At 37.9% G+C, this 27205-nt stretch overlaps 2 protein-coding genes across 3 annotated transcripts in view; one reads left to right on the top strand and one right to left on the bottom strand.

Moving 5' to 3' along the window:
* Positions 1 to 16872, top strand: part of LOC139135240 (sulfotransferase 1C3-like) — a 43824-nt gene extending 26952 nt beyond the window's left edge. Inside the window, exons 1-7 of one of the 2 annotated variants that reach the window (XM_070702530.1) lie at positions 7454 to 7771; positions 8243 to 8443; positions 9305 to 9531; positions 11028 to 11147; positions 12054 to 12148; positions 13597 to 13774; positions 14309 to 16872. In XM_070702530.1, coding sequence (XP_070558631.1) covers positions 8302 to 8443; positions 9305 to 9531; positions 11028 to 11147; positions 12054 to 12101 — 537 coding nt within the window. In that variant the 5' untranslated portion in view covers positions 7454 to 7771; positions 8243 to 8301 and the 3' untranslated portion in view covers positions 12102 to 12148; positions 13597 to 13774; positions 14309 to 16872. Of the gene's footprint in view, positions 1 to 7453; positions 7772 to 8242; positions 8444 to 9304; positions 9532 to 11027; positions 11148 to 12053; positions 12149 to 13596; positions 13775 to 14308 lie in introns of those variants that run through there. The other variant, XM_070702529.1, reaches the window with a different exon arrangement.
* A 1823-nt stretch (positions 16873 to 18695) lies between these two features.
* Positions 18696 to 26070, bottom strand: LOC139134394 (uncharacterized). The gene is made up of 8 exons (XM_070701256.1): positions 26056 to 26070; positions 25542 to 25763; positions 24758 to 24922; positions 24092 to 24268; positions 23416 to 23565; positions 23133 to 23240; positions 21064 to 21204; positions 18696 to 20516 (listed from the first exon to the last, which is right to left on the bottom strand). Exons 1-8 carry the CDS (start codon positions 26068 to 26070, stop codon positions 18696 to 18698), a joined length of 2799 nt encoding a protein of 932 aa, XP_070557357.1.
* Between the last annotated feature and the right edge of the window lie 1135 nt (positions 26071 to 27205).

Genomic DNA, 27205 nt, shown 5'->3' with positions numbered 1-27205 from the left:
ATAATAACAAAGAAATTAATTTATGAATTCGTCACCCATATTCCCGGAGTATATATATTCGTATGGTACAAATAAAACGTGTCACGAAGTTGCTACTTGTGTTGTTGTTGTTATTGTTGTTGTTTGTAAATTTGAAAATATGTTTTTGGGTTTATTTTTTGTCAATGGTATAAAAAACGAACTTGTTGATAAATGATTGAGACAGGCTTTAGCAAAATCAAAATAAGAAAGTAGCAATATTTCATCACTTTTCATGACAGCATAACATAAAAAATAACTGTTTGCCCGCAAGTTTTAAAAGTGATTCACAAAACATTAGTCATGTTATGTAACATGATGTACATGTCACTACGGGATCTCGCACAAGGGTTACCATTTTTAATTTTTAAAATAGGAAGTTTTTAATGCTGAAATTTGCTCAGATTTCACTTCTCTGGCATTAGAGCGCCCTCTACGGCAGAAAAGGGTCAAAGGTCAGTATAAGGTTACGGACGTACTAAGGGGACTTTACTCATGACAAATATATATACTGATATCGTCACTTTTTGTTAGTTAAAAATCTACAATAAAGTGAATATGTTGCATTTTTACAGAATTTTCAACCTTTTAAAGGGGAAATCGTAAGAAAATATTAGGTCCTCACCATATCACGTGACATGGCCTGTAACATCAAAATGGGTCCGTTTAAAACAAAAATTTAAATTCATTCCTTCTTAGTTAAACTATGACCTATCATATGTGATATGTTTCGTCTTAACTGAAAATTTGACCTTGGCCACCTTTTGCAGGTTTTTACAGACAGTGCCACTTAAATAAAGATTAATAATATTAATAATATCTAAAGTCCATGCTTACGAAAAATGTCATCACTTTGCCGGAATATCCGACACGCTATGTGTCTTAATTATCAAAATGTCTCAGCTCGGAGCAAACTGCAGTAAGATTAAAATTCCGTCCACGTCTTAGCTTAGTCCGTAGTATCGTCCAATATGCTAGAGTCTCCATCTATAGTCAACATTTAAGAAAAAAAAACCGCTGAGTTTCCAACAAAATGCAATATCCAACACGCTGTGCATATGACGAAACTTTTAAAATGTCCCAGCTCGAAGCAAACATCACTATCGTTAAAACTATGTCCACGATAAGAAATTTCAAATCTATCTCAGTCCGTAGCGTCCTCTATCGGGTGTTGCCAATGACTGGCGACGAAATGACTTCTGACTTTTTGTAGCCTGTTTGGCCGGAAATCGTAGGCCGGGCAGATTGGACAGTGAATAACATTTCTTTGTGTTAGTACAAACTATGGAAATCCGGTCACGACATGCGACATGCGACCTGCGACTTCAAAACTGCGACCTGCGTGTTTGTCAAACTGCAACCTGCGACTTCAGGGTGCTCTGGCCTAGCTGCCACCTGCGAGTTTGAAACTGCGACCTGCGAGATCACGACCTGATCCATGATTTTAGGTATTTGGTGTTTATTGAGAGTATGAAAAGCAGTCACAAGTAATATCAGTGATAGGTGGTGTCATTTAGGAAAGAGATGAGCTTCGATGACACAGCTATGTTGGCCTACGTGTTGTTCGGTTGCTTTCAAAGTCCGGTTTCAAAGGGACAATGCTCAACTGATCACCGATTTTCATGAATAAAATTTGTTTTGATAGGCCTACTTCAACAAGCATGTTGTTATATATGTTGTTTCCTAAAGTGGTGGCTATTTCACAGATCGAAATGACCTAGTTTAGGCCTAAAGAAGTATTCTGTGGTTGTTGTACTTCGATTCGGTGACCATGCACCCGACCCAGCCTTAATGCAAGATTAATCGAACGTGGCTAAAACAACAGGAAATGTCCAGTCACATCGCAAGCACAGTTCGCCGCACGAATTACGCAACTAGAACACAAGCGAACAAAACACTAGTCTTCACAACGAAAACTATAGCAACATATTATATAAGAACACAAGCTATAAAAACAGCAATGTGCGAAAACTGGGAACACATAGACAAGGACGAAACACTATAGCCTGAATGAAATATTTCCACAACAACCGATCATCGCATACAAAAGAAATGATTAGCGATATACTGGTACAGGCCAAAGTCCACGGCATTTGGAACAAGGCAAGAAACAAATATACACAAAACGATCCAAACATAATATTCTAGTTTCCCGGCTAGAAAAACAAGAGATCAACATCATAGACACAATATATAAAAATAAGAAAGAGATATACATAGGCGACTGAGGAAGAGACCGCTCTGGTTTCGAAACGTGGGGACAAAGTCACGGTTGTCAAAGACACACTCGACTACGCCCACGTCTCGCAATGGTTTATTTTAAAACTAACGACTCGTTTGTTAATTTTACAGCCAAACACAACTCAGACACTAAACACACCAAAGCACATACAAGACGAGATGGCTGATGTGTGAAGCCACTTCCTTTATTGGCCTACTATTTACATCGTAGTTGTAAAGTCGCAGGTCGCAGTTTGACAAACACGCGGGACGCAGGTCTCTGTTGTGAAGTCGCAGGTTACACCTAGATCTAAATGCCGAAGTCGCAGGTCGCATGTTTCAAACTCACAGGACGCAGGTCGCAGTTTTGAAGTCGCAGGTCGCATGTCGCATGTCGTGACAAGAGTCCCACGCAGTTTTAATTGGCTTGTATGGAAGACCGGTCACGACATGCGACATGCGACCTGCGACTTCAAAACTGCGACCTGCGTCCCGCGAATTTGAAACATGCGACCTGCGACTTCGGCATTTAGACCTAGGTGTAACCTGCGACTTCACAACAGCGACCTGCGTGTTTGTCAAACTGCGACATGCGACTTCACAACTGCGACATGCGACAACAACACGTAACGTTTCATGGTGTTTTCCTCAGTATTAGATTGGAGGCGTCTTGCGTGAACTTTAATCCTTTGAGCGCCAAAGTCTATTTTTGTCCCCTTTATATAATAAACCCCTGTCAATTTTTGCAAAAAAATTGGGAAAAACCTGTAGCCAATGAAATGTGATGTCGATTTGGTCCAAAATTATCAAAAAATTACAGAAAATCAAACAATTGGTAAAATTTTGCACTAAAATTTTGGTGGGAGAAAATTACAGCGCTCAAAGGGTAAAACGTGGAAAGGAGATTTAACGTTCAACACCGATCAATTAATAAGCCATTGCTTTCGCTTTGGTAAATCGTTCACCAAGTCTGGCAAAACTCAATTCATGTACACACCAGTTCACTCATTTTCATCTGGAGAGATAATTTTATGACGGAAATGTTGACAGTCCGTGTTAATGCATGGAAAATAATATGCTACGTGATAGGCATTTATATGTTTATATTATAATTTCAAATTATTTTAGATATTCTTCGTCTGCCTTACCTCGCTTTCCTTATGTTATCGACAAACTTTTTGATTTTTAGAAATCTCTGGTATTTATCCTCATTTCACTGTGGTATAACCATCTAGCTGTCTGTTTAATTCATCAGTTGTCCCCCTGTATCATAACTGCGTCAGTGTCATTGCAAACATTCGAATTTTCAGTTATTGTCGTTCATTTTCTAACATTTCCAGTTTTGTTCCAATTCTCTAGTGATTGATCATCGGATGTTGCCATCTTTTCGTCTAATTTCATTTTTACTTTTCGTCAAAAAATCGAATTGATCCAACTTTTGTTCAGTTGGAAAAATAAAAATATTCTTACTGGTTAACTTCGGACTACATTTGTCTACACAAATAACATATGCAAAGTAAAGCAGTTAAAATAATACTGATATTGACAGAAGTGCAAACATATTTGCTAACCATGAATAGCCAGAGACCGACTCAAGTTCTTTATAGATAACGCGAGTTAAAACTGTAAAACAGGACATAATTAAACCCTCCTACAATCCTATTTTCAGTCTTTAAGCCTAATATGTACATACTATAATATGTACATATTATTTTTGTGTGTATATAATATTTTAGATCATGTAGGCAGAAAAGTTCCAGAAACTATTAAACACTGATGTAGACGTTTAAAACCCTATTGCTATTGCATTATTTCAGATCGGTTTGCCTTTCGTAAGAAGGAAAATAAATTTGTGCTCTTCGTTTGTGGAATTCTCTACCGTCACAGCTTCATGCACTTCTATCGCTGGTTGAATTCTTTCGCTGGCCGATTTTTGCGTAGGCCAGCGGTGCGAAAATAATGCTCTGGTCGCGAGAATGCGGTAAACCGGCTGTTTTAATATAGTGCAATGGTGTCCCTCGTGTTTTTCAGGTTCGTGTTCAGAGCAATGGTGCGAACAAATCAAGACTGATATCGCAGTTTGACAAACACGCAGGACGCAGGTCGCTGTTGTGAAGTCGCAGGTTAGGCCTACACCTTGGTCTAAATGCCGAAGTCGCAGGTCGTATGTTTCAAACTCGCAGGACGCAGGTCGCAGTTTTGAAGTCGCAGGTCGCATGTCGCATGTCGTGACCGGTCTTCCATAGGCTTGTCATATTGCCAAGACTGCGTCTTACGTAGATCGTCATATTGCTAATGTCTACCTAGCATGCGCAATGAACTAATGCAAAATTTTGACCTGCTCCGCCACAGGACGGAGATAATGTCTGAGCTCGGAGGGATGTCAGCGGACCCTTCTCAATATTCCCAGAGCTGAATAGCTCACGAGGGACTGTGGCCCAAGGCGTAAGTCGAAGGCAGGAGGCACTGCTCTGAGCCGCTGCGCCCTCGCCGACAACAATACCAACAATACCCGAGGAAACCCTGTGTGCTTGCTCTGGAAATCGACCGTCGACTCAACCGTGCACCGTGTCCAGCGCTACTGCAGCGACGAAAATGGCGCAAAAGACTGTCGACAGTCTAATGTATTCCCAGCCCGGCTCACAATCGTATACGATGATAATAAAAGGGTGAAAAAAGAATTCTTGTCCGGAGAAAAATTCAAACTTTGTACCAAGTTTGCTCAATAAATTGATGAGAGAGAGAGAGAGAGAGAGAGAGAGAGAGAGAGCATTACAATAAAAAACTCATAACTTAACCGTCGTAATCTTTGAACTAGACTTTTTTTGCTTCTTGTGCCGTTGAGCAGAGTATTCAACATGTTTTATATATTTTGCCCCTGCGGTCATTTTGTACTGTCATGTGATTTCCACGCGCACACGTTAGTAAAATGGACGTCACTTTCTCTGGCGCACACAGTAAGGAATTTTCCTCGCGAGGCAAAAATATCAAACATGTTGAATATTTACTCAACGCCACAAAAGGAAAATCGCCCACATACGAGAGTAAAATGGCTGAGCAAACACCCTCAAAGGTCATTTTTCTCAGATGACTTATCTCGTGTTCCGCTAGCTGCAATAATTGTAGCCCACGGGCCTACGGGCCCTACGGGCCGGCGCTACACAGCCCAACACGTCAGAAAGAAAAAGCCGGCGCACGGTCCGTGGACTACAATTATTGCAGCTAATGTTCGGCAGACTTTGACTCTCGGGAAAGTTCAACTGTGCGCAATCTGATGATGGCATTCGGAACATTCAACTGCTGCTCATCAATCTCCTCGCGTAAATCTACGATTCCATAAATGTCACAGTCAGTGAGCTGCGACAGACAGACTCACTCCCGTAGGAAGCAAGTCCAAGTCTAAATTATTTTAAAATGCCACAAGCTAGTATCAAACACGGTAATGAATAATTTTGAGGGAGGTATCGCGAAGATGCATAGGAGCAGGTCTACAATACCTGAACAAGTAGACCTAAAGTTGAGTTCACAAAACCACGGAGGGGGAGGGGGGGGGGGGGCTCGAAAATTTTGGGGTAGTAGAGGGAAACTTGAGAGTTTTGCTCTGCCTATAGGGGACCTGAAAATCTTTGGTTCCCTTTTACTTTTTACATTTCCCGATTCCGGTTTGGTAGGTATAAATTCAAATGAAAAATGAATAACATCTTAATGTCATCAAATTGTTGTAATGTTCCGGTTTGGTAGGTATAAATTCAAATGAAAAATGAATAACATCTGAATGTCATCAAATTGTTGTAATGTTAGTAATAGTTTAAACAAAATCTAAAACATTTTGCACATTTCATGACTTTTATCTTGAAAAGTCTGAACATTTATGATTCTTCATTAAAAGACTTAGGCCTAGTGACGGGGCAGAAGTTGCAACTGTTGATTCTTTTGTCAATATTTCTATGCAATGTATCAAACACGGTTTCTTGCTGTCTACTTACCGCATTCGTCTAAATGCATCAATTTAGATCTTGCCTTGGGAATATGGCTCTACAAAACGTAAAAACAGGTAGTGTCGAACACGTGCGCGCAGAACTGCCCAATACATGATTATTTTTTACTTTGTGTGTATCCCTCATAAATATTCAGCTATATGATATTATAACACGCCACATGCTCATTCCGTGTCGCGATTCGCCAGAATACGTCACGTGACGAGAAAATAGATACGTCTAGTCCCCACCGGATCGACAAAAGTGACGTCAGAGGATATTTTTTGAAAAGCTATTTCCCTAGGGAAATAGTTCTGACCAAATTTGGAAAAGTGCCCGGTCACGTGACCGTAGTGTCGTCTGCAGCTTTGCAACAATGGTGGGTGACTAGAGCGTGATATGCGTCCGGGATAGGTGACGACACATTCTCTAAAACAGATTTTCCAACATTTTCCAACATTCCAACAGCGTAGGAACTTAAACAGCTCATCGACGGAAAAGATTAAAGTGCAACTAAGGATGTCGCTAGTATGCTTAGAATATCTTTTGAAAGAAAGTTGTAAATGAAACCGCTGTGGAAATATCGCCCAGTAAACTTGTCACAATGATTGTTGAGGTGCAAATATCAAACCACATTAAAAACTATATAACAATACAACATGAGCATGTTGTGTGTTATAAAACACCTATACCCTGGTCTTTATTCGGCATGGCCAGGCAATAGGTGTTTAATATAGGTGGGACTTGAACATTTTTGATCACATAGCCAGGGGACTTGAAATTTTTTGAGGGTATCGAGGGGGATCTGAAAAAAATAAGATTTCAGATTCCTCCGGCCCCCCCTTCACCCCACCCCACCCACCGTTATTTGTGAACGTAGCCTAAGATAGAAATATTCGATATCGGAATTATGTGAACATTTACACTAAAATTGACACAAATTCACGTGACAGGTAAACTCGGACAATACACGGATTTTTATCGTGTAAGATATATTTTTGCACACTTTTTAATACCTCCCTCACCTCCTCACCTCTGTCAAAAAATTCTCTGAAAAGGGGTACAAAATAAAACACAACAAAAATAAAAGAAAATTAAAAATTACGAGCATTGAATTTAGATATTATCATATTACCCTGGCTGGATTAATATTCATGCTGTGTGTGAGGATACTCACAAAGTACATATTATTACAAGATGGAGGTCGAAGCATCGACCATGAGTAAATAAAGCGTATTGATTGTGGACCTTAAGACGACGCATTCAGACGCACTGCATTTGAACCAATTTTGCTTTTCTTTCACCTTGAATTACAACAAGGGAATCCTGTTTCAATTATTTTTTTACTGTGTTACCCTTTCTTTATCAACCTACCCATAAATCACAGTGGAAAGTCTCCATAAATATGCACGCGTCGGCATTGTGGCAAAGGTGAAATGTGATCGTGTGCACCTTGGCAGTCGCGAAAAGCTTTGTGGAAGAAACGCTCATGACGTCATCGGCGATATCTCCGACAATTAGTTTCGTCTGAGGTGACACCTGCAAAGTGGTAGAGGGTAGGAGCTTCTTATCGTTTCGCGCTGTTTACTTTCGGAATACATTTCGGAACCATTTTGTTAGTGTCCGATCATTCTAACACATGCTAATTGTTGAGAAAAACCGATCTAGACTCGTTTACAAGTTCTACTCGTTGTTAAATAAACTGTTTGTTTAGTCCATAAAACACATCGTCAAAACCGGCCAGTACCTCGATTGCTATACTGGTAGACACAAGTCAAATGATTCGCTTATTATCGTCTGAAACATAACATCTATGGCGTCTCTGTTTGCTTTGACAATATGTTTGCTTTGCAACGCGGTCAGTTGTTCATGATCGTAACGTGTTTTTTTGCTCGTACTTTGGTCTCATTGATAAAAAACCCAACAATCACGTCGAGATAATTTTGTCAGTTGTCACAATGAAAATAATATATACACCATAAATATCACCATAAACCCACTGTACAAGACCATTTGTTGTATTACAGGTCCGGCAGTTCAGTTGCACTCAACAAAGTTTGAGTCAAAAATTTCACACGACAAAAACATGGCAAACTTAGTTGGCGGATTCTACCGCTACAAGGGGATCCCATTTCTGGACAAGGTGTTTCCCAAATATTGCTTGGAGGCCATGGAGACTTTTGAAGTGAGAGAAGACGACGTATTTGTCGTGACTTATCCTCGATCAGGTGGGCATAGATATTTGAATAACGTTGTGAGGGGTAGCTACATTTTACATTAGACGCAGTCGTCTGACATTTGACCTCATGCTACCCGACAAGTGTTATAGTAAAACTGTCGACTGGAAATTAAAAATTTTCTTTGAGCTTGCCACTAACATAGAGTTTTTCATCTGAACAATTGCATCGTCTGTCTTACTTAAAGGGAAGTGGTCGTCGGAACTGCGCATGTGCAACTTTCTTGTTACCAAACAATGTATTTCATGCACTATATATAGAGGCATAATGTCCAAATAGCTGCGACATTTAAATCTTACGATGCACATTAAGACAAACATGTTTTAACTTTCATCAATCGCCAACTTAGTGTTTATATCAGTCGTAGTAGTCGATATAGTGTTTATATCAGTTCGCAGGGGTCCCTAGCGACCTTTGAGCGCCGTTCCGACGACCACCGCCCTTTAAGCTGAGATTCTACAAAGCATTGACCCGAAGAAGACATCATTGATTTTTATTTTGTATAGAGAGCTTCAATCCACCGAGCGTGTCATTGTAAAATTTTTGCCGGATTGGGTTCATGCTTCATGCGCAGTCACTCAGTCAATCAATCAATCAATCTTTATCGCTTTCTGTCATTTAGCTGTCTGTCAGATCTGTCTGTCTGCCCACCCATCAACCCACCGATGTGCAGCGATCCAGCTATCCACTTACGTACGAACCTACCTAGACCGACCTACCTACCTACCCACCTACCTACCTATCATCCTGTGTTGGTCCATACGTCTGTCTTTATTACACATTTATCTTCCGATACGTCAGTTTGTTCACGTGTATGCTTACACACACTTGAACACACTTTTTGCTTCGCAGGAACCGTCATGATGCAGCAGATTGTCTCTCTCATCGTCGATCATGAAGACGCAACAGCTCCAACAGAAGTACAGCTGCGAGATAGGATTCCTTTTCTTGAGCGTCACCACCCCGGGAAGGAAAAGCCGGAATTTGAGATTTTGCAAACCCTTCCATCGCCTAGACTCATCAAAACTCATTTATCCCGCCAATTAGCGCCACCTCAGATGTTTGAAAAAAAGGCAAAGGTGACGTAATCTCGCAGTGTTTTCCATAACTACAGTTGCATCAAACGAGGGGCGGCAGGGTGTTCTGGAAAGCATTACATACATTTTGTCGATTGTTGTTACAATGCAATGCTGTGCTCGTGTGCGTGTCGACGTTACTACAAATATGAAGTGGAAAAAGATGTCACAATAATCGGCTCACACATTATCTGTGTCTATGCGCAGAAATTAAACTTAGAAGGCAACTCCCATCAAATATTTACCTTATTTACATGGTATCACTATCAGTAGAATGTAGATAAACTTCCTATCAGGAACACCTCTTAGATATTTACACGGGGCCATGGCTTGAACATGGATTAACCCTTTGAGTGCTGTAATTTTTCCCGCCATAATTTTAGAACAGCATTTTACAATTTTTAGAATTTTTCTGAAATTTGTTTGATAATTTTAGAACAAATGGACATCACATTTCATTGGCTACAGTTTTTCATCAAAATTTTGGCAAAAATCTGAAAAATGGCTGGGGTATATTTTATAAAGGCAAAAAAAACTTGACAGGTGCTCAAAGGGTTTAGCATTAGTGTGTAAACAGTACCTACCAGACTATCTCGTTCAGTTGTTGCAGAAACACTCCATCATTGACGAAACGATATCGATCGATCGTACAAATTATGCGACCTAAGTCGTATTCGGTATGTCGCGTTGTTTGAGCTAAAAAAATGTATACTATAAATGACATCGCGCAATTTAATATATATATATATATATATATATATATATATATATATATATATAATAATATCTGTCCACGATGTCTGTCTGGCGATGCCTTCAGGCACTGTCATTCTGGTGATCGTTACCGATGCACAAAGTGAGAACACAGCATTTCATTCAAACCATTCAAAATGAACCAATTCAATTTTTAAACAAACTCATCTGGTCCATATTTCATATTGCTATGTATGAAGAATAATTTGTCATCGAGCTAAAGGCAGCACAAAATTCATATGGATGTGAAAATGAATTTGCCATCATCACTGGTGCTGTTGCCAGTAACAGTTGTGCCATTAACAGTATCAGTAACAGTAATGTATCGTACGTAATATGCAAATTAAGTGAAGATGATCGTCAATTTAGGATATTCATGTTGAACTGTTGATTACAAAAATAAAAAAACACTGCCAAACGTTAACATTGAAATGTTAATTATATTGGTACAATGTTGAGGGCGTGTCGAATTTTGTCTAGGTACAGTAGTTGCATAGTAAACGCGATCACAGTTTGCGTCCTTGCTCACACATTGGAATGTAGTAACGTAGATTGAATTTTATTGATCCTATATTATATTACTCTGCCACCGTTCACAGCAATCCATTATATTATTGAGGACATGAATCTCAGTAGCTGTTATGGCTCAGGTACGAATTGCCGATTTTCTCATCGTTTCATGTGATTTGCAAACATATGAATATATACATTTGTAATATTCAATCAACATCTTTGTTCCTTTCCAGGTACTTTACCTAGTTAGAAACCCGAAAGACGCACATTCGTGTCTTATTATCATTTTCAGCAGGCTTTTAATCCTAATACATCCTTCAGTGAATTTCTGGACAATTTTCTGGATGGTGAAGGTCAGTAAAATTTCAACTTGTTTCACCGTCAGAAGTATTGTATTCTCAAGACTAGATTTGATGTTATTCATCTGTTCTGTTCGCGGCTGGAAAATGTCCGTGTAGCCCTCAATTTTAGGGGCATAAGCACCTAAACTGAGAACATAGTCAGTCCTATTTGTAAGATCCATGCTATAGCATGCTTGGTTTATTTACTCCTGCATGCATGCATGCACGTACCCGAGCACAGTCATTATTGGTAGCCATGTTTTACTGTTCTTTGTAATCCTGCCCCTGTCGTTATGATTTGTATATGTGTGAATGTTATCATCCCAGTTAAGTTTCGCAGGGGCTGATGATATCGCTGATCGGTATACGTTCAGCGTACTGTACTCTTTGCCTGCCTCATTTTGTATTGGTAATTTATGATGACTAGAATAGCCGGTATTTTGTGAATAACCTTTACACCTTCTGTTTTTATGAGAAAAGTCGAAAATATAGCCTTTTGAGAATGCCATGTTGCACACTGCATGGTGCTATCGTGAGCAGACTGCACGACTGCGACTGAGAACCCGTTCAGTGTGTTACAGAAGTGCAGTGCACGTGCTAGACATTGCAGTTCAGCAGCAGAATTTCACATAAATTCACAGGTTTTAGACTGAAAATCATTTACTGCATGATTAAGTCAATGTCAGATGTAATTTTTTTGAAAAAAAGTGAAATCTTCCCCACCCCCCGATATTCACAAACAAAAACTTGAGGTTAAAGGTCAATAGTGCACATTGACACCAATAATTATTTGTTCTCCGCAATACATCCTTGTATACTGAAAATTAGTTCGATGATACTCCATAGCTTACAGATATAGGTGTACAATTATAACCTTTATGAGCCTGCATTAATCATTAGCTGTTTTCATCCTTCTAGTTACATTCGGCTCGTGGTTTGAACATACCAAGCATTGGCTGTCCTTAAAAGATAGAGAAAATGTTATGGTTCTACATTACGAAGATGTCGTACGGGTGAGCTTATTATTGACATTTTTCTAAAAAAAACCGAAAAATAGCATGGATTACACTGTGATTTGATCAGAAATGACGCACAATTGACAGACGAAATTTAAGGCTACTTCAAGAGTCATTCCTTTCGCTGCTCTTCCCAACGTCCAAACAGGGCCATAAGACATTATTAGTTAAAACAAACGTGTAAAACAATGGTTGTTAATAAATTTATCATTATGAATACTGTTGATAAAAATTTAATATTCCTGTTGTTACTGTATTCTTACAAAAAGTACCAAATCTTCAATGATGATCAGTATGTATGCCAAATTCACTGTTGTACTTGTTACCTTAGTATTAATAGTTCTATGATTACAATTATTGTTGATAAAAATTTAATGTTTTTGTCATTGGGTTATATTTTTGAGGGTCTCTACTGCAACTGCGTGACTTTGGCATAAATACTGATCATTCAGGATTCCAGTGTAGTTGGTTACTTTTGCAAGTATACTGATTAATAGCAGAAATGTCAAACATTTTCTCATCAGTTTAATACATCATCATTGAGTCATCTCTGTGAGATTATACATATGATAGCTTTAAGCTGTGATAAACGTCTTTGGAGGAAAAAAACCTACTGTAAACAAAAATGGGAATATTGGCTCCAAAATGTGAATTTTGCCATTATTTTGAATGAATTTGGATAAGGTGGTTTGTATGATTCTTAAACCAGTTGACAAAGCTATCAGACAAGTAGCTTCATAGAAAAGTATTTAAGATTTCTTCCACAAATGAGGAAACATTCTGAAAGTTTATATGGAGCTTTCATGTGCATTGAAACCTACATAGGTCACAGCATCGCAGTGAATACATCTACCAAATATGAAAGCCGACCAGTATTTCCAAAGTTTGGTTTTTTGGGGGGCATTTTCACTTTTATCTGTGTCATATTCTTTGCATATTCTTTGAAGCTGCCCATTCATCTTAATAAATCCCATCTGTGAAACTTGTTATAACTCTACACAGTGGACAGGAAACGGATGTCTGCAAGTTTTACAGGGGACATACATACATACATACATGCATACATACATACATACATGCATGCATGCATGCATACATACATACATACATACATACATACAACATACATACATACATACATACATACATACATACATACATACATACATACATACATACATGCATGTATGCATGCATGCATGCATGCATACATAAATACATACATATATCCTTTTACCAGCTTACATGATGAGCAGTATAATGGCCTAATATTCAAACGTATGCTTTGCCTGAACTGAAAACCTCTTCACGCAGCACTTCTTTTCACAGCAAATACACCCAGTATATTTAAAATGGTCAAAATGATACACAGAAGAGAGATTTCCAAAGTTATTACTATTGTTTGGAAGGAAAACTGTTAATTTTCAATGTGTTTCTCTCCATAGGATATGAGCCATAATATCTTGAAAATAGCTGATTTCTTGATTGCCAACAAGATTTCGGAAGAAGAGCTGGAAGAAATAGTAAAGAAGTGTTCATTTGATAACATGAGAACGAATAAGTCTGTAAATAATCGTGGAACTGATTTCGGCAGCAAGGAAAAGAACATAGTTGTTCGCAAAGGTATGCACAAGCAAACTGCAGAATGTGGAAACAAAACCTATCCAATGAAATCAACTTTCATTGCAGTGAACGATCTCCCACATTTATGGGATCTTTTTGTGTTATCTCTTCTATGCAGTTTAATTATGCCCTGCACAAAGTTCATGGTTGCCTTTTAGACACTAAATAACATGCGAAAAATGTTGAAAACGAATTCACCACTTCCACCATTTCAATGAAATTTTACACTTGCCAATCAAATGTCCCTGATGTATTAGATTTACGTATGAGCCATTTATGGTGGTGAAAAATAGAATGTTGATTTACACTGGCCAATCAAATGGCCCTGATGTATTGGAAGATTTTCATATTGAGCCATCTAAGTTGGTGAAAAACAGAATGTGGAACAGTTATTATGCCCACAACTTTGTTTTAGTAAAACTGCTCAAAAGCCATGGTATCCTCTCTAAAATTCACACAAGTGATTTGGAGTCCTGTATCAGATTATGTGGGAGAATCATTTAGTTTTAACAAGTTTTGGTGTTTTATTTACAGGGGTTATTGCTGATTGGAAGAATTACTTCACTGTTGCTCAGAATGAGCGCTTTGATGCAGAGTATCGCAAGAAAATGGCAGGTGTTGATGTAACTTTCCAAGATGCAGACCTGTTTTAAATCGAACTGGAAAAAGCATTTGTACATGAATGTTTTGGACATTAATACCAGAATGCATATCTGGAGGTAGCTCACTCTTCCCATGTAACAGAATGATGCACCATTTGACTAATCTGAGTCTAAGAAAAATTGCAATTTTCCCTAGCCATGTCATTTTTCTCCGAACATAATTTTGGTTGCTATGCAGTGATTCTATTTTTGTTTTCGTGAAAACTAAGAGCGGAGCTCGTAATCTGCCACTAGGTTGCTTTTTATAGCTACTATAGACTATAGTCTATAGAAGCTATTGGGATGGGTATCCGTCCGGCATCCGTCGTCAGTCTGTATGTATGTATGTATGTATGTATGTATGTCCGTTTGTGAGGTGTCCGTCCACTCAAATATCTTGAGAACCACAGTACTTACTGATTTGATATTTGTTGTGTAGATGAAAAATATGATTTTGAGAAACTGTTTTTTTTAATTTTTTGATATTGTTGAAAATAGGCAAATTCATGCAAAAAAGGTGTTTTTGGTAAAAAATCTTCTTCTTCATAACCGCTGGTCAGACAGCTTTGTTATTTGGTATACAGGTCCCTAGAGATAACCCAACTTAGATTTGTTCAAATTGTGATGAAATATGCAAATGTGTATTTTTAAGGATTTTTTTGGTCATTTTTGGTCAAAATTTGACTTACATTGTATGTAATTCTTGTACTGTATAAACCCTATCAATTCACCCAGAAAAAATAATTAATATGATTTTAAATAATTGAATTAATTAGGAAATCATCAAAGCCAAAATATTTTAGTGTGGAATTATCAGAAAGTTCAACTTTTTTTGACAGTTCATAGTGAAATGCTTACCATCTTGGAGGATTAAAACATGTAAAGGCAACTTTCCTGAATCCCAACTTTGATATATTCTGAACCACCATTTATGTTATCTAAAAGAAATTGCTCATAATAGTTTGTCATGATAGGGTGGTCAAATAAATAGAGATAGAGAAAGTTCTAATTTCCATTTATGGTTGACTTGGTAAGGATAAAATTACTTTTGAGGAAAAAAATAGAGTGGTCAATTAAAGAGTGGTCCAAGTGATAAGGTTTTTATGGTAAAGCTGGGCTGTAAGATTCCTCATGTGCAATTTATAGCAATTATGCAATCTGTGTAAACAGTGCAATGAAAGTGTAACATGATTCCTTATAATGCTTTTGATGACCTTGAACTTCTTAAGTTTCAAACATTTGTCTCTTCAGTGTGCTTTCTCTGAGTACGTACAGTCTCAACTTATTCAACAGAACTTACTTACAATGTTAATTTGAAAGTTAAAATGTGCTTGGTTAATAGGATGAAAATACTGATATTAAAAGATAACCAGCCTCAAGATTCTTTATAACCTGACAGATATGCTGTTTTTTTTATGACGTAAATCTTGATTTAAGCAAGTCTTGTTTACTTTAATTAGAATGTAATTAACTCTCGTTTATTTGCTATTATAGACTAATATAGTCTGATGAAATATGCAAATCTGTATTTTTACGGAATTTTTTCCATTTTTGGTCAGGCCATCCTGAAATGAGCTATCAAAGATATCCACCTTTTCATCAATACATGTGTCACAAAAGGTTATTCTCTACATAACACAGCAGAGCTCTGTCAACTGTTGAGTCGCTTGTTTTTTCAAAACCGCTGATCAGACAGCTTTAATATTTGGTTTACATGTCTCTCGGATGACCTAAGTGAGATAATTTCATACAGTCAGGAATACTTAATTTTGTATCCATGTCTATAGTAGCTTCAGGGACTTTGGCCCATGTTCATTATATTTCTTGACTTCCCACTATTACCTACCTCCTACAACATATAAAATTCGCAATACTTTTACTGTGAGTAGTCACCCACCTTAATGAACTATGTTGGTATTCTGGGATTCTGATCATACCCTCTGTGGAATGTTGCTACTTCAGTGAGAATTTAGACCATGTATGCAGAGTTTGTGTTAGGAAAGAAAAAGTTCCTATAAATGACCACAACTGAAATAAATGTATTTTAGTTTACTGTAATTGGATTATAACAGAGTAACTTTACTGCCCTTCATGAATTTCACAATAAGCAAAACTTCATTCAAAACATTCACTACCTCTGATCTCATGGCATTTCCATGGCAGAGAGTGTTGCCAGTCATGATATGCAATTGTGTTTTATTTTTTAGTTTTACCTGGGAGGGTGGATGGAGTGTGCAAAACAGATATAGTGTGAAAACAATTGTTGTTGAAGTATCAAGAGCTGTAGTTCGCTCAAGGAGATTAGACAATTAGATAAGAGTTTGAAGTAAAAACTACAATCAAAGAGAAAGATGACAGGACAAGAGTAAAATCAGTACCCTATATCCCATGAATGTGTTTGATCCACACTCAAAGAAGTGACATCCATTGATACAAATAAATAAAATAAGAACATCACTTCGTCTGGGCTTCTTATTTTTTTGCCTGATCTTAAGGTAGAATGTGCCTCAAGGATTCTCAAACTTTTACAATTCTTATCTGATCTACAACCTGTGGGGGTTCATGTTAAAGCCCCACTAGCTGTAACTCTTGAAATTTGTTGACCTCAAAATATCTTCCTATTCTCTCCTGGTTTCCTCTGAATTATATCCCTCTGAAGGGATATGGGCTTTTACTGCATTAGGAAACCATTAAATTGTGAAACAGTTGTCAAGTAAATTCAAATTTTAACGGTCATTTTGATTTTCCGCCATTTTTCAAAATAGGTAATATTACAAAGGAAACAGAACATAACAATGTCACAGTTGAAAACATTCACCCCTATGCATTACTGTACATTGGATTTCTCAGTGCAGTTTATGTGAAGATTTCAGTGCAGACATGCACAGTATCCATGTTTTTTGCTGTTCCGCATGGGGTTGGGATTTAATGTTTGGGCAAACATTGAATCGCAGTGTAATCTTTATCTTGTTCAAAATTGCATATACAGTCCCAGAGGGAACTTAATAGTAAGTGGATAAACACCTAAATTAGTACATTCTCACAAACCTATTTTAGCTTGAAAGAAAAATTTTGCTGGTAAGAAATAATGCTAAAAGATACAGGTAGTGGGGCTTTAAAGCTCTGGCAAAAGAAAACTTTTTACCCTCTTAGTTTTTCAAAAATTTTATTTTTCTCCATAGATATCACCGGGATAGCAGCCATTTAGAATTTCAAATATTGTTAAATCTTGGTAATTTGTGTCTCTAGTACCGGAATTTGCACGGTGACCCCAGATTTTTATTCTTGATTTTGAAATAGAATGGTTGGAATATTCCTTGAGGAAAGTTGGCGCAAAAATGTAAGTCTTTCACTTTCGAGGCACACACTACCTTAGAACATTTGACACAACATATGCTTTGCTGTAATGATGCACTAACATGTCAGATTACTGTTCTGTAGTGGAAATGTTAAACTGCAGCCCATTGTCGCATGAGCTATCACAGTGATTATGGGGTGACTTGATTTGGCAAAACCACAATCAGCAATACAGAATTCAATTTTAGCATTTAATGTTACAAACTAGAATAATAAATCCCTGTTGGTCCCGGTGTACAATAGTCATGTGTGCAGAGCTGTTCAAATGACATAATATGACTTTGTGTGATGTTTTCTTACATTGATAGATCAGTATGGAATGTATGTATTGTCACCAACAGCACTCATAGAGCTAAAAAGGTATAATTTAGAAGGAATGAGACAAAAATTGAATATTATCATGTTAAAGGAAAGGTACATAAAATGGTGCCAGCGGGGCTTTCAAATGCACTCCTTGAAAGTCATTTTGCCCAGCTGTGCATAAAAACACATAGAATACAGCAGAGAGTGGGCTGAAGACTGACATATAACCTTGCCTCTGGAATAATATGTGACATTCATGAACATATGTCAAACAGGCATTACACATCTACTGTGATAACAAAATTTGCTTGCCATCAATTGTAATATGAATATCATACCAGCCCATGACAGACTAATACTTCATTAAGGTTTTGAAATCAAGTCATCCATATCCGCAGGAAAGATTATTGTACTGTATTAAAAAAGTTCTCATCAGCTGTCTACTAAAAGCTTTTCTAATTTGTGTCAATATGAATGTCCTTGAGGTGGTTCTTTCAATTATCATATCAGTCCTCATCATTAGACCCCTTATGGCTACTACGATCCACACCATGTACCATCTGAACACAACAAGGTTACCTTTGTGTGTTACTATTCAGCTGTTATGTAACAGCATGGAATCAGTCCTCAGTGGCAGACTCCTCACAGCTACTTTCAATGATCACATCCACATCACCATACTGATCCTCCCCATTCAATGTGCCATCTGATACTTTGGACAAAGACAGACTCCCATAAATCTCTTCATAAGTAACCATCCTCTGATCGTCTGCAGACTTCCTTCTGTGTCTGCCAGCTTTGCAGACAACCTTGCATCTACGCTTTGTAAGTGTCTGCCTTGCTGCTTCATTCTGGTCACCAGAGTTGTCAAATTCTGTCAGGGCAGAATCACAATCTTTCAGGATGCACTCTTTGCCATCAACGCTATTGCTACTTTCTGTGACTTTTTCCGGATCCACTTCTTTGTCCAGACATTTCTCCTTTGTTGTACAAGGTGTAGATGTATGTACTTCTTGAATCCCTGAAGTGATGAATTCCTCGCGAAGGTCAATGGCCGACTTTTGCAAATCGGATAGGTGACTTAAGTCTTCAACTACAGCCGTAGATGATACATGGCAGGTTGCCCTCTTACTTTCATGAACGATATCCATCATCTCTTGCTCTGGATCTTTTTGGATATCTGCTTGATTGTCATCTTCTGATATATCATTCTTCAGTACAGTTGCACCTTTCTCACCAGTACCATCGTTATTATCATCTTCATCTTCATCGGCATCATCCTGCCCACTCCAGATGTCAGATGAGTCATCCTGCCCACTCCAACTGTAAGATGAGGAGTCAGACCCAAGTGATGAGGTGAAATGAGTTTTTGTACCAGAGACCCTCGAACCTTCATCACTGGAAGGAGTGTCTGACGCTGCATCATCTGAAGACTCTGTAAAGTCAATATCTTCAGAAGAGGACATCTCGTCGTTTGTGGAATTACTTGCTTCATCACCCTCTTCTGTCTCTGATAGAACATTAGAATGACTTGAGCATGGAAATTCTGTAGGAGCCCTGTCAAAATCTGTAATACTACCAACAGGAGGTGTTGTAGATCCATTTGTTTGATTAGTAGAAGCTTCATGATTCAACTCGTTTATTGGGTCTTTTGAATTCTCAGAATCACTACTATTACAAGTAACTGAGTAAAGCCTTTCAATATCCCCATCCACACTAAAGACCTCATCATTTGCTTCTTCTCTGCTGTTGATGGTATAGCTGTTGCCTGGTGATCTCTTTGTACCTTCTCCTTCTCCATTCATGATGTAACTGTTGTCTTCCAATGCCTTGTTATCGCCAATGTCATCATTGCAATTTGCCTTATCATTACTGTTCTCAGTATAATTTCCTCCTTGGCAGCCTACTGAAGCGGCACTACTATCGGTTACAGCCTCTACAACAGTATTCTTCACTTTCTCATGGCTTTGTGAGTCTTTCCTTGCATTATCACTTTGTGTGACTTCATCTACACCCATATTACACTCAACTTCTGCTGCTTGTTTCTCCCTTCTTCCACAAGAAGTTGCTTTGTGTTTGTACTCATCGGCATTCCGAGTCAGTGCGCCAAGGCATTTCTCTGTTGCTTGAATCACCTCCTGTCCACTACAGCCTGGTAGGTCTTGATCGTTGTGGGTATCTGTTACATTACAGTCTTCCTCCGTGTCATGGCAGATGCCTTGGTCAGCCCTTGAACCCAGGCTTTGGATGTCTTCGTTGTCCTCTTCTGCAAGACTTGGTGAGTTGAGGTTTTCTCTTGTATTCTGTTTAGATGTGTCTAGGTCCATACCATGCTCAGTGAAGAGAACATCAGCCACTTCCTCATCAAAGTTTGGGAGTTCACATCCTGTGTAGGCATTGTTCCTGACACAGTAGCGCAACAGCTGTAACCAGTAATAGTCCTAGCAGAATGGAAAACATTGTCCATGCAGTTTTGCATACATACAAATCAAAATGTCAGTGTTATACAGTTGTGACCATTATAAGTTATGTGTTAGCTGCAAAGTCTGAAAGATGTTTGACAGAAGTATTGTGCGACCACCAAACGATCAAAGTTATCCTGACTGCCTCATATTTTTGCTTCTATAGTCTGTCTTGTACACACAATTGCACCAAAATATTTTGTCTCTTATATAGTTCTCAAAAAGTAAGAGTATCCTTTAATAGTGCCTTTGAAAGTTCATGCAATTTGTATACATGTTAGCACACTGAGTTTTCGGAATGGATCTCACGGTCACCTTCTTCTTCATTATCAACTTGAAATGTACACAGTATTCAGCAAAGAATAATTGCATTGAACCTTTGAAAATACTGTTTATTCAAACTGCCACTTAAGGCACCTCTGCTGGTGAATCAATCTTTATATGACCCAGTGGTCCAAGGGGGAGGGCCTCGTGCAACTCATTTTTGACAGTCCTATCACACACGATAGTTCATATTGAAACATACCTGGACAAGGACATGTGGATTACCAATAATGATGAGCAATGCCTTGGCTCTGGTGATGGCAACATTGAAGCGTTTGGGATTGCTAAGAAACCCTATATTGTGTCTTGTGTCAAGACCAAGCAAGTTCTCAGAGGACCTCACCTTCAGTGGAAAAACGGGAAATGTTATTGATTTTGCATCATGCATCCACTGAGTGAACTGCTGTGCCTCTTCATGTCTATCTTTAACACCATACAAGCAACCTAGCGGCCGATATAGCTCCGCTGTGTTTATGTAAGAATAACTATTTTTTACACATGTTGATGAGGAAGGTGGAAATCTTTGATAGCTCAATGCAGAGGCCAGAAAAATGGCTAAAATAAGCTGCAAAATACACAATTGAAGATTTCTTTGATATATCACATCGTATCTTCCCTAAGAACATGTCAACCAAAGCTATCTGATCAGTAGTTTTTTGAGAATAAAATTTTCTGACCAAAAATGGCAACAATTGCCCCAAAAAATGAAATTGCAGATTTCATCATAATTTCAAGAGATCAAATTTAGTTCATAACTTCATCTGTAGAAACCTGTATACCAAATTTCAAAGCTGTTAGACCAGTACTTTTTTTGAGAAACACATTTTTTGACCAAAAATGGGAATAATTGCCCCCAAAATTCAAAATTGCAGATTTCATCATTATTTTTTAATAAATATCATTTAGTTCATCTATAGAAACCTGTATACCAAATTTCAAAGCTATCGGATGAGTAGTTTTGGAAATACACGTTTTGACCAAAAATGGCAAAAATTGCCCCAAAATACAAAATTACAGATTTCATCAGAAATTCATTATATATTACTGAACTCATCTGTAGAAACCTGTATACCAAATTTCAAAGCTATCAGACCAGTAATTTTTGAGAAACACATTTTTTGACCAAAAATTCGCAAAATTGCCCCCAAAATTACAAAATGGCAGATTTCATCATAATTTCAACAAATATCATTAAGGTGATCTGTAAAAACCTGTATACCAAATTGCAAAGCTATCAGATGAGTAGTTTTGGAAATACACATTTTTTGACCAAAAATGGCAAAAATTGCCCCAAAAATACAAAATTTCAGATTTCATTAGAAATTCAATATATATTACTCAGTTCATCTATAGAAACCTGTATACCAAATTTCAAAACTATTAGACCAGTACTTTTTGAGAAATACATTTTTTGACCAAAAATGGCAAAAAATGCCTTAAAAATGCAAATTTGCATATTTCTGCACAATTTGAACAAATCTGAAATAGATCATCCCTAGGGACATATGTACCAAATATCAAAGCTATCTGACCGGTAGTTTTGAAGAAGAAGATTTTTAAAAATTTTTTTACCAAAAATGACAAAAATTGCCTTAAAAATACAAATATGCAAATTTCACCACGATTTGAACAAATCTGACTGAAGTTACCCTAAGTAAACTGCATATCAAATTTCAAAGCAATCGGACAAGCGGTTTCAGAGAAGAAGATTTTTTTACCAAAAACACCAAAAATTGCCCCAAAAATACAAATATGCAAATTTCACCGCGATTTGAACAAACTTAAGTGTGGTCACCCCAAGTGAACTGCATATAAAATTTCAAAGCAATTGGACTTGCAGTTTCAGAGGAGAAGGCAATTGTTGACGGACGACGACGACGGACGACGACGGACGACGACGGAAAATCAACCTATTTGATAAGCTCCGCGTCGCTGACAGCGGAGCTAAAAAATTACACAATGAACTCGTCATTGTTGATTGTCTGCAACTTGTAGTCCACCACGCAACCACAAAGCAAAGAATTTCCATACATGCATCTCACAATTGAGAAAATATTTGAAAATGGCAACTCTGAATCAATTTTGAAGGGCAAATATCTATGGTACATAATATCAGAGTCTAAAAAGAATTAACAGAACTCAACCCCTCCAAAAGATTGGGAAAACATAACACATGATGCATCAATCTCTCTCGCAATTCCGAATGTTTCGCATACGTTATAATAGATGTTGCTCATCCGCACATAAGAACGTTCAATGAGTTCACTTTACCGTAGAGATGATAACAACCAATCTTTCTTGTCCTTGAAATTCTTCAACTGATCCAACTTTGATGTCTCCCATTCCAAGGCTGTCTTTCAAAAGACGTATCTTCTCCACCTGAATTTCAAACATTGGATTACTTCAAGTACATCAGCACTTCATGTCTAAGAATTAAATCATCTGGATTTCAGAGTTCTATTTCCAAGATTTGTAAAAATGCCTTTCATGGGTCCTGTCAGAGAAGTTTTGATAATTTACTGACAGATACTCTGAGTCAACTTTAAAGATTTACCTGTTTCCTGTATGGTGTAATGACACAAACATCACTCCATTCCAGTTTGTGGACACCGTTATTCATCATAGCGCTTAGGTACTTCATTACTTGGACTGCTTCCACTGGATTGAACCAGGATGGACTGTTACCTTCTCTCATATCTTCACCCTATTTCCAAGGTAAATTACACATTGGAAAAGTAAGTTAGGTGCCAGATATCTTATTATTGGTCTGTGTTTACAGCACTATCAGCATTTAAATCAAGATGCACTGACAAAATTAAATATGTTTCCTCAAAATTCATCTTGTGTTTAGCACTGAACATGGAAAAGAAAAGGTAAATTGCTGACGTACCATTTTACAATTTGAAGTATAAGACACATACATATCCACTTGCAATTTTGGATGAGAAAATAAGAAAACTCACTATGACCGTTACTGTTTAAACAAATCATGTGACCACATGAAATATGCCATGTGAAACAAACATACAGCATGTGCGTGGCATGTGGCCACTTGATGTAACCATGTGACTATAGTAAACACATCATGTGATCACTTCATATATTACATTTGGAAATTAGGGGAGGATCATGACCATTATTTAGGTGTTTTAAACTGGATGCAAATACCGAAAATAACGCTTTCACAATGATAGATGAGATGAAATAACATTGCAATATATATCATTTACCCTAATGCCATGGAACAGAATTGGAAATGCATCCTTGTTTGGTAGGAGATCCAACGTACATAGACACTCTCTAATCTTGACATCAGCTTTTGCCAATAACTCGTCATGATAAAAAATCTGTGATGGAAGCTTGAGTAGCGCTGGATGGGATCTATAGTTGTCAACCAATTTAGAGATCTGTATAAGGAGATAATAGTATATGTGTTGATGACACTTAGCTTCAAGTCTTGTGAAATTTCTGGGTTTTTTCACAACTCACATCGAGAACAAAGCTTTGTTTTGAGAGCATTGCTTTCCTTAAGGGCCATGCAATCATGACCAACTAACCTGAGCTGCATTTGTTGCACATTGCTGGCAATTTTACACCTTCACTTTTTTTGTACTGGTCTGTAAAACATTGCAATTTGTCATGAATATGGACAAACAACTACGTAGACTATTTCGTAGACAGAGGAGGAAACTTAAACAGTCTCCTGTAAATGCACAGTTGACTTATATATATCAAAGAAATGTAACTGATTCTTTTGCAGCAGGCTCTGTCAAGTGAAAGTGAAAGGAATATTATGTTTTTGTAAATGATATTAACTTGGGCATAATGATATTTTGGTAACAGTGTTATTATGTCCATCCATGGTCTGACCAAACATTCCCATAAGATGTTCTTACCAAATATGGATTGTAGTTTCCATGTGCTTTGTACTTCGCTTCATCCCTGCAATATGGCGGTCTTGACGTCAGTCTCTCAAGGAAGGACACATTCAGCCCATACTTGATGGCTACCTTGCTGGTCAGTACTGGTCCGAGCTGCCTTGGATCTCCTGCAAGAACAATCTAACATACAAATTCTCCATGACAAAATTCTGATGATTGGAATATCGGATTCATATTTGCAAATCCTGTCCATCTTCTCCCGCTGCTCCAAACTACTTGACTGATAATATCATACCGATTGTACAATGATGGAATGAGCTCCTCTCTCTTATCAACCTGAATTATGGTAATCCAATGTTTCTGCTAGGGTCAGGATATGTAGCTACAAATACATGATTTTGAATCTCGGATACCACTTTAGCTTTCCATAGTGTATTTGTTGATATGGAGGGTACCCCATTAAAATGGTGTTAGAGCCAGACAACATTACTGATTTACAACCAAGTTAAATACCTTTTGATGAAGATGCCATTGCCTTTTGAATTCTACTGACACCCTGGCATTAGAGTTACACCCATTTATTTCCATGCATGTCTAGTTATCATGTTCCCTCCGATTACCATTATAGTTTCAATTTTTTCTCGCTCTTGCTGGTGTTTGGTGCTCGACAAAATACAGACACATCATGAGCTTTATGACCTCTCATCTTAAGGAACCATTCATATGCAGATTCACCTAGAACAGTCACTTCGATTACTTTGAGCACAAAATACAGTTATATACAGGTGCACAGTTTTACCTGTCCATCCTCTCCCGCTACCAGACCCACAGCAATCAAGCACTCTGGTTCTGTTGCCTGTCCAGCCTCATCGACAAATACGTGTGTGAAGTGGCCTGACTTTAGGCCTAACTGATACAGCATACCAGCTGAGGCGCAGGTGGACACGACAATCCTGTGGTGAGCTACAAGCTCAAGGTTGTTGCCATCACTGCAGTATGGTTTTATCACATCCGATACGGTCTGTTACCATATGAAAAGAATTGATATTGTACAAATCCGGTTCAAATGTTGGTGACTCAAATGCATGACATTCCATCGTTATAACACCTGACATCACAATACCTATACATCCCATACCACCTGGTCAAATGACATACGTGCTCTTGCATTATATTGCCTTTAACCCTTTGCACCTTGACCCCCTAGTACTCGATGACGTCATCGGACACTTATGTCCGAGCCAGATTCAAAGGGTTAACAATATCAGTGACAGTGATGTGGATGCCTTAATTTGCTCTGATAGGATCCTTACCTCTATCACATACATGAGCAACAGACAATTCACATATGAAAAGGACAAAATCTCAAGGCAATCGTGGTGGTGGCTTGTGAATGAAAAACTGCATTGTCACGGGTGACATGATCCTTCAGTATTGAAAAATAGCGTCAATGACACTGTAGCTCCCATCCTGGACTATTTAGTGTTTGTTCTCTGGTCAGATATTTGAACATGTGTGAAAGGGATAAAGTGCATGAAGTGAAAATACTTAAATGAAATGTACTGGAGACAGTGAAATATGTTTAATGTAATTATTCAGAATATAAAATGGAAAAAATACAGAATGAGATATATCGAATACTGTGATACAACCATTAACTCAACAAGTCATTTACAATGACATAGTCCCACTTGTAATAGGAGTATTAGTCTTGATGGGGCAGGAAAATATGGTCATTAAGAAGTATCACTGGAGTGTATATGTTGAGATCTATGGGCACATAGGTCTATGTCGTTGTTCCCAATTTGAAACACATGAGGCATGTCTAAGTTATGGTTCTAAATCGGGAAAAAAGATCAGACCTCTAGCAGTATTGGCCAGCCAAGAAATACATATGCGCATTATAAATGAGGTACAAGATGTGACATCTTAAGGTCTAATATCCTATCAAAATTGGAGGGTATAGAACTTGTGGTTACTGAAATATGCATATATATGTATAATCAAGGTCAAAGGTCATCGAGGTCACATGACATTTTGAAAAAAAAAATTATATTGCTAATTAATCCCTATATGCCAAAAAATCAGATCTCTAGCTCTATTCGCTTGCCCAGAATTAGATGTGTACATAATTAATGAGGTAAAGCGTGTGTTGTCATAAGGTCTCCCATCCTACTAAATACAAAGGACATAACACTTATTTATTGACATAAACATATATTTTAGGTAAAAGGTCATCGAGGCCACATGACATTTGGTCAAATAATTTCTCTCCTATAGTTATCCCTATATACCAAAAATCAGACATCCAGCTCTATTGGCTCGCTCAGAATGAGATATGCGCATAATTATTGAGGTACAGTATGTGGCGTCATAAGGTGTCCAATCATACCAAACATGAAGGGTGTAGCACTTGTGGTTACCGAGTTATGGAAAAATATGTATATTTGAGGTCAAAGGTCA

The sequence above is a fragment of the Ptychodera flava genome, chromosome 6, assembly GCF_041260155.1.
Source record: "Ptychodera flava strain L36383 chromosome 6, AS_Pfla_20210202, whole genome shotgun sequence".
Classification (NCBI taxonomy): Eukaryota; Metazoa; Hemichordata; class Enteropneusta; family Ptychoderidae; genus Ptychodera; species Ptychodera flava.
This window is presented reverse-complemented; position numbering and strand designations above follow the sequence as displayed.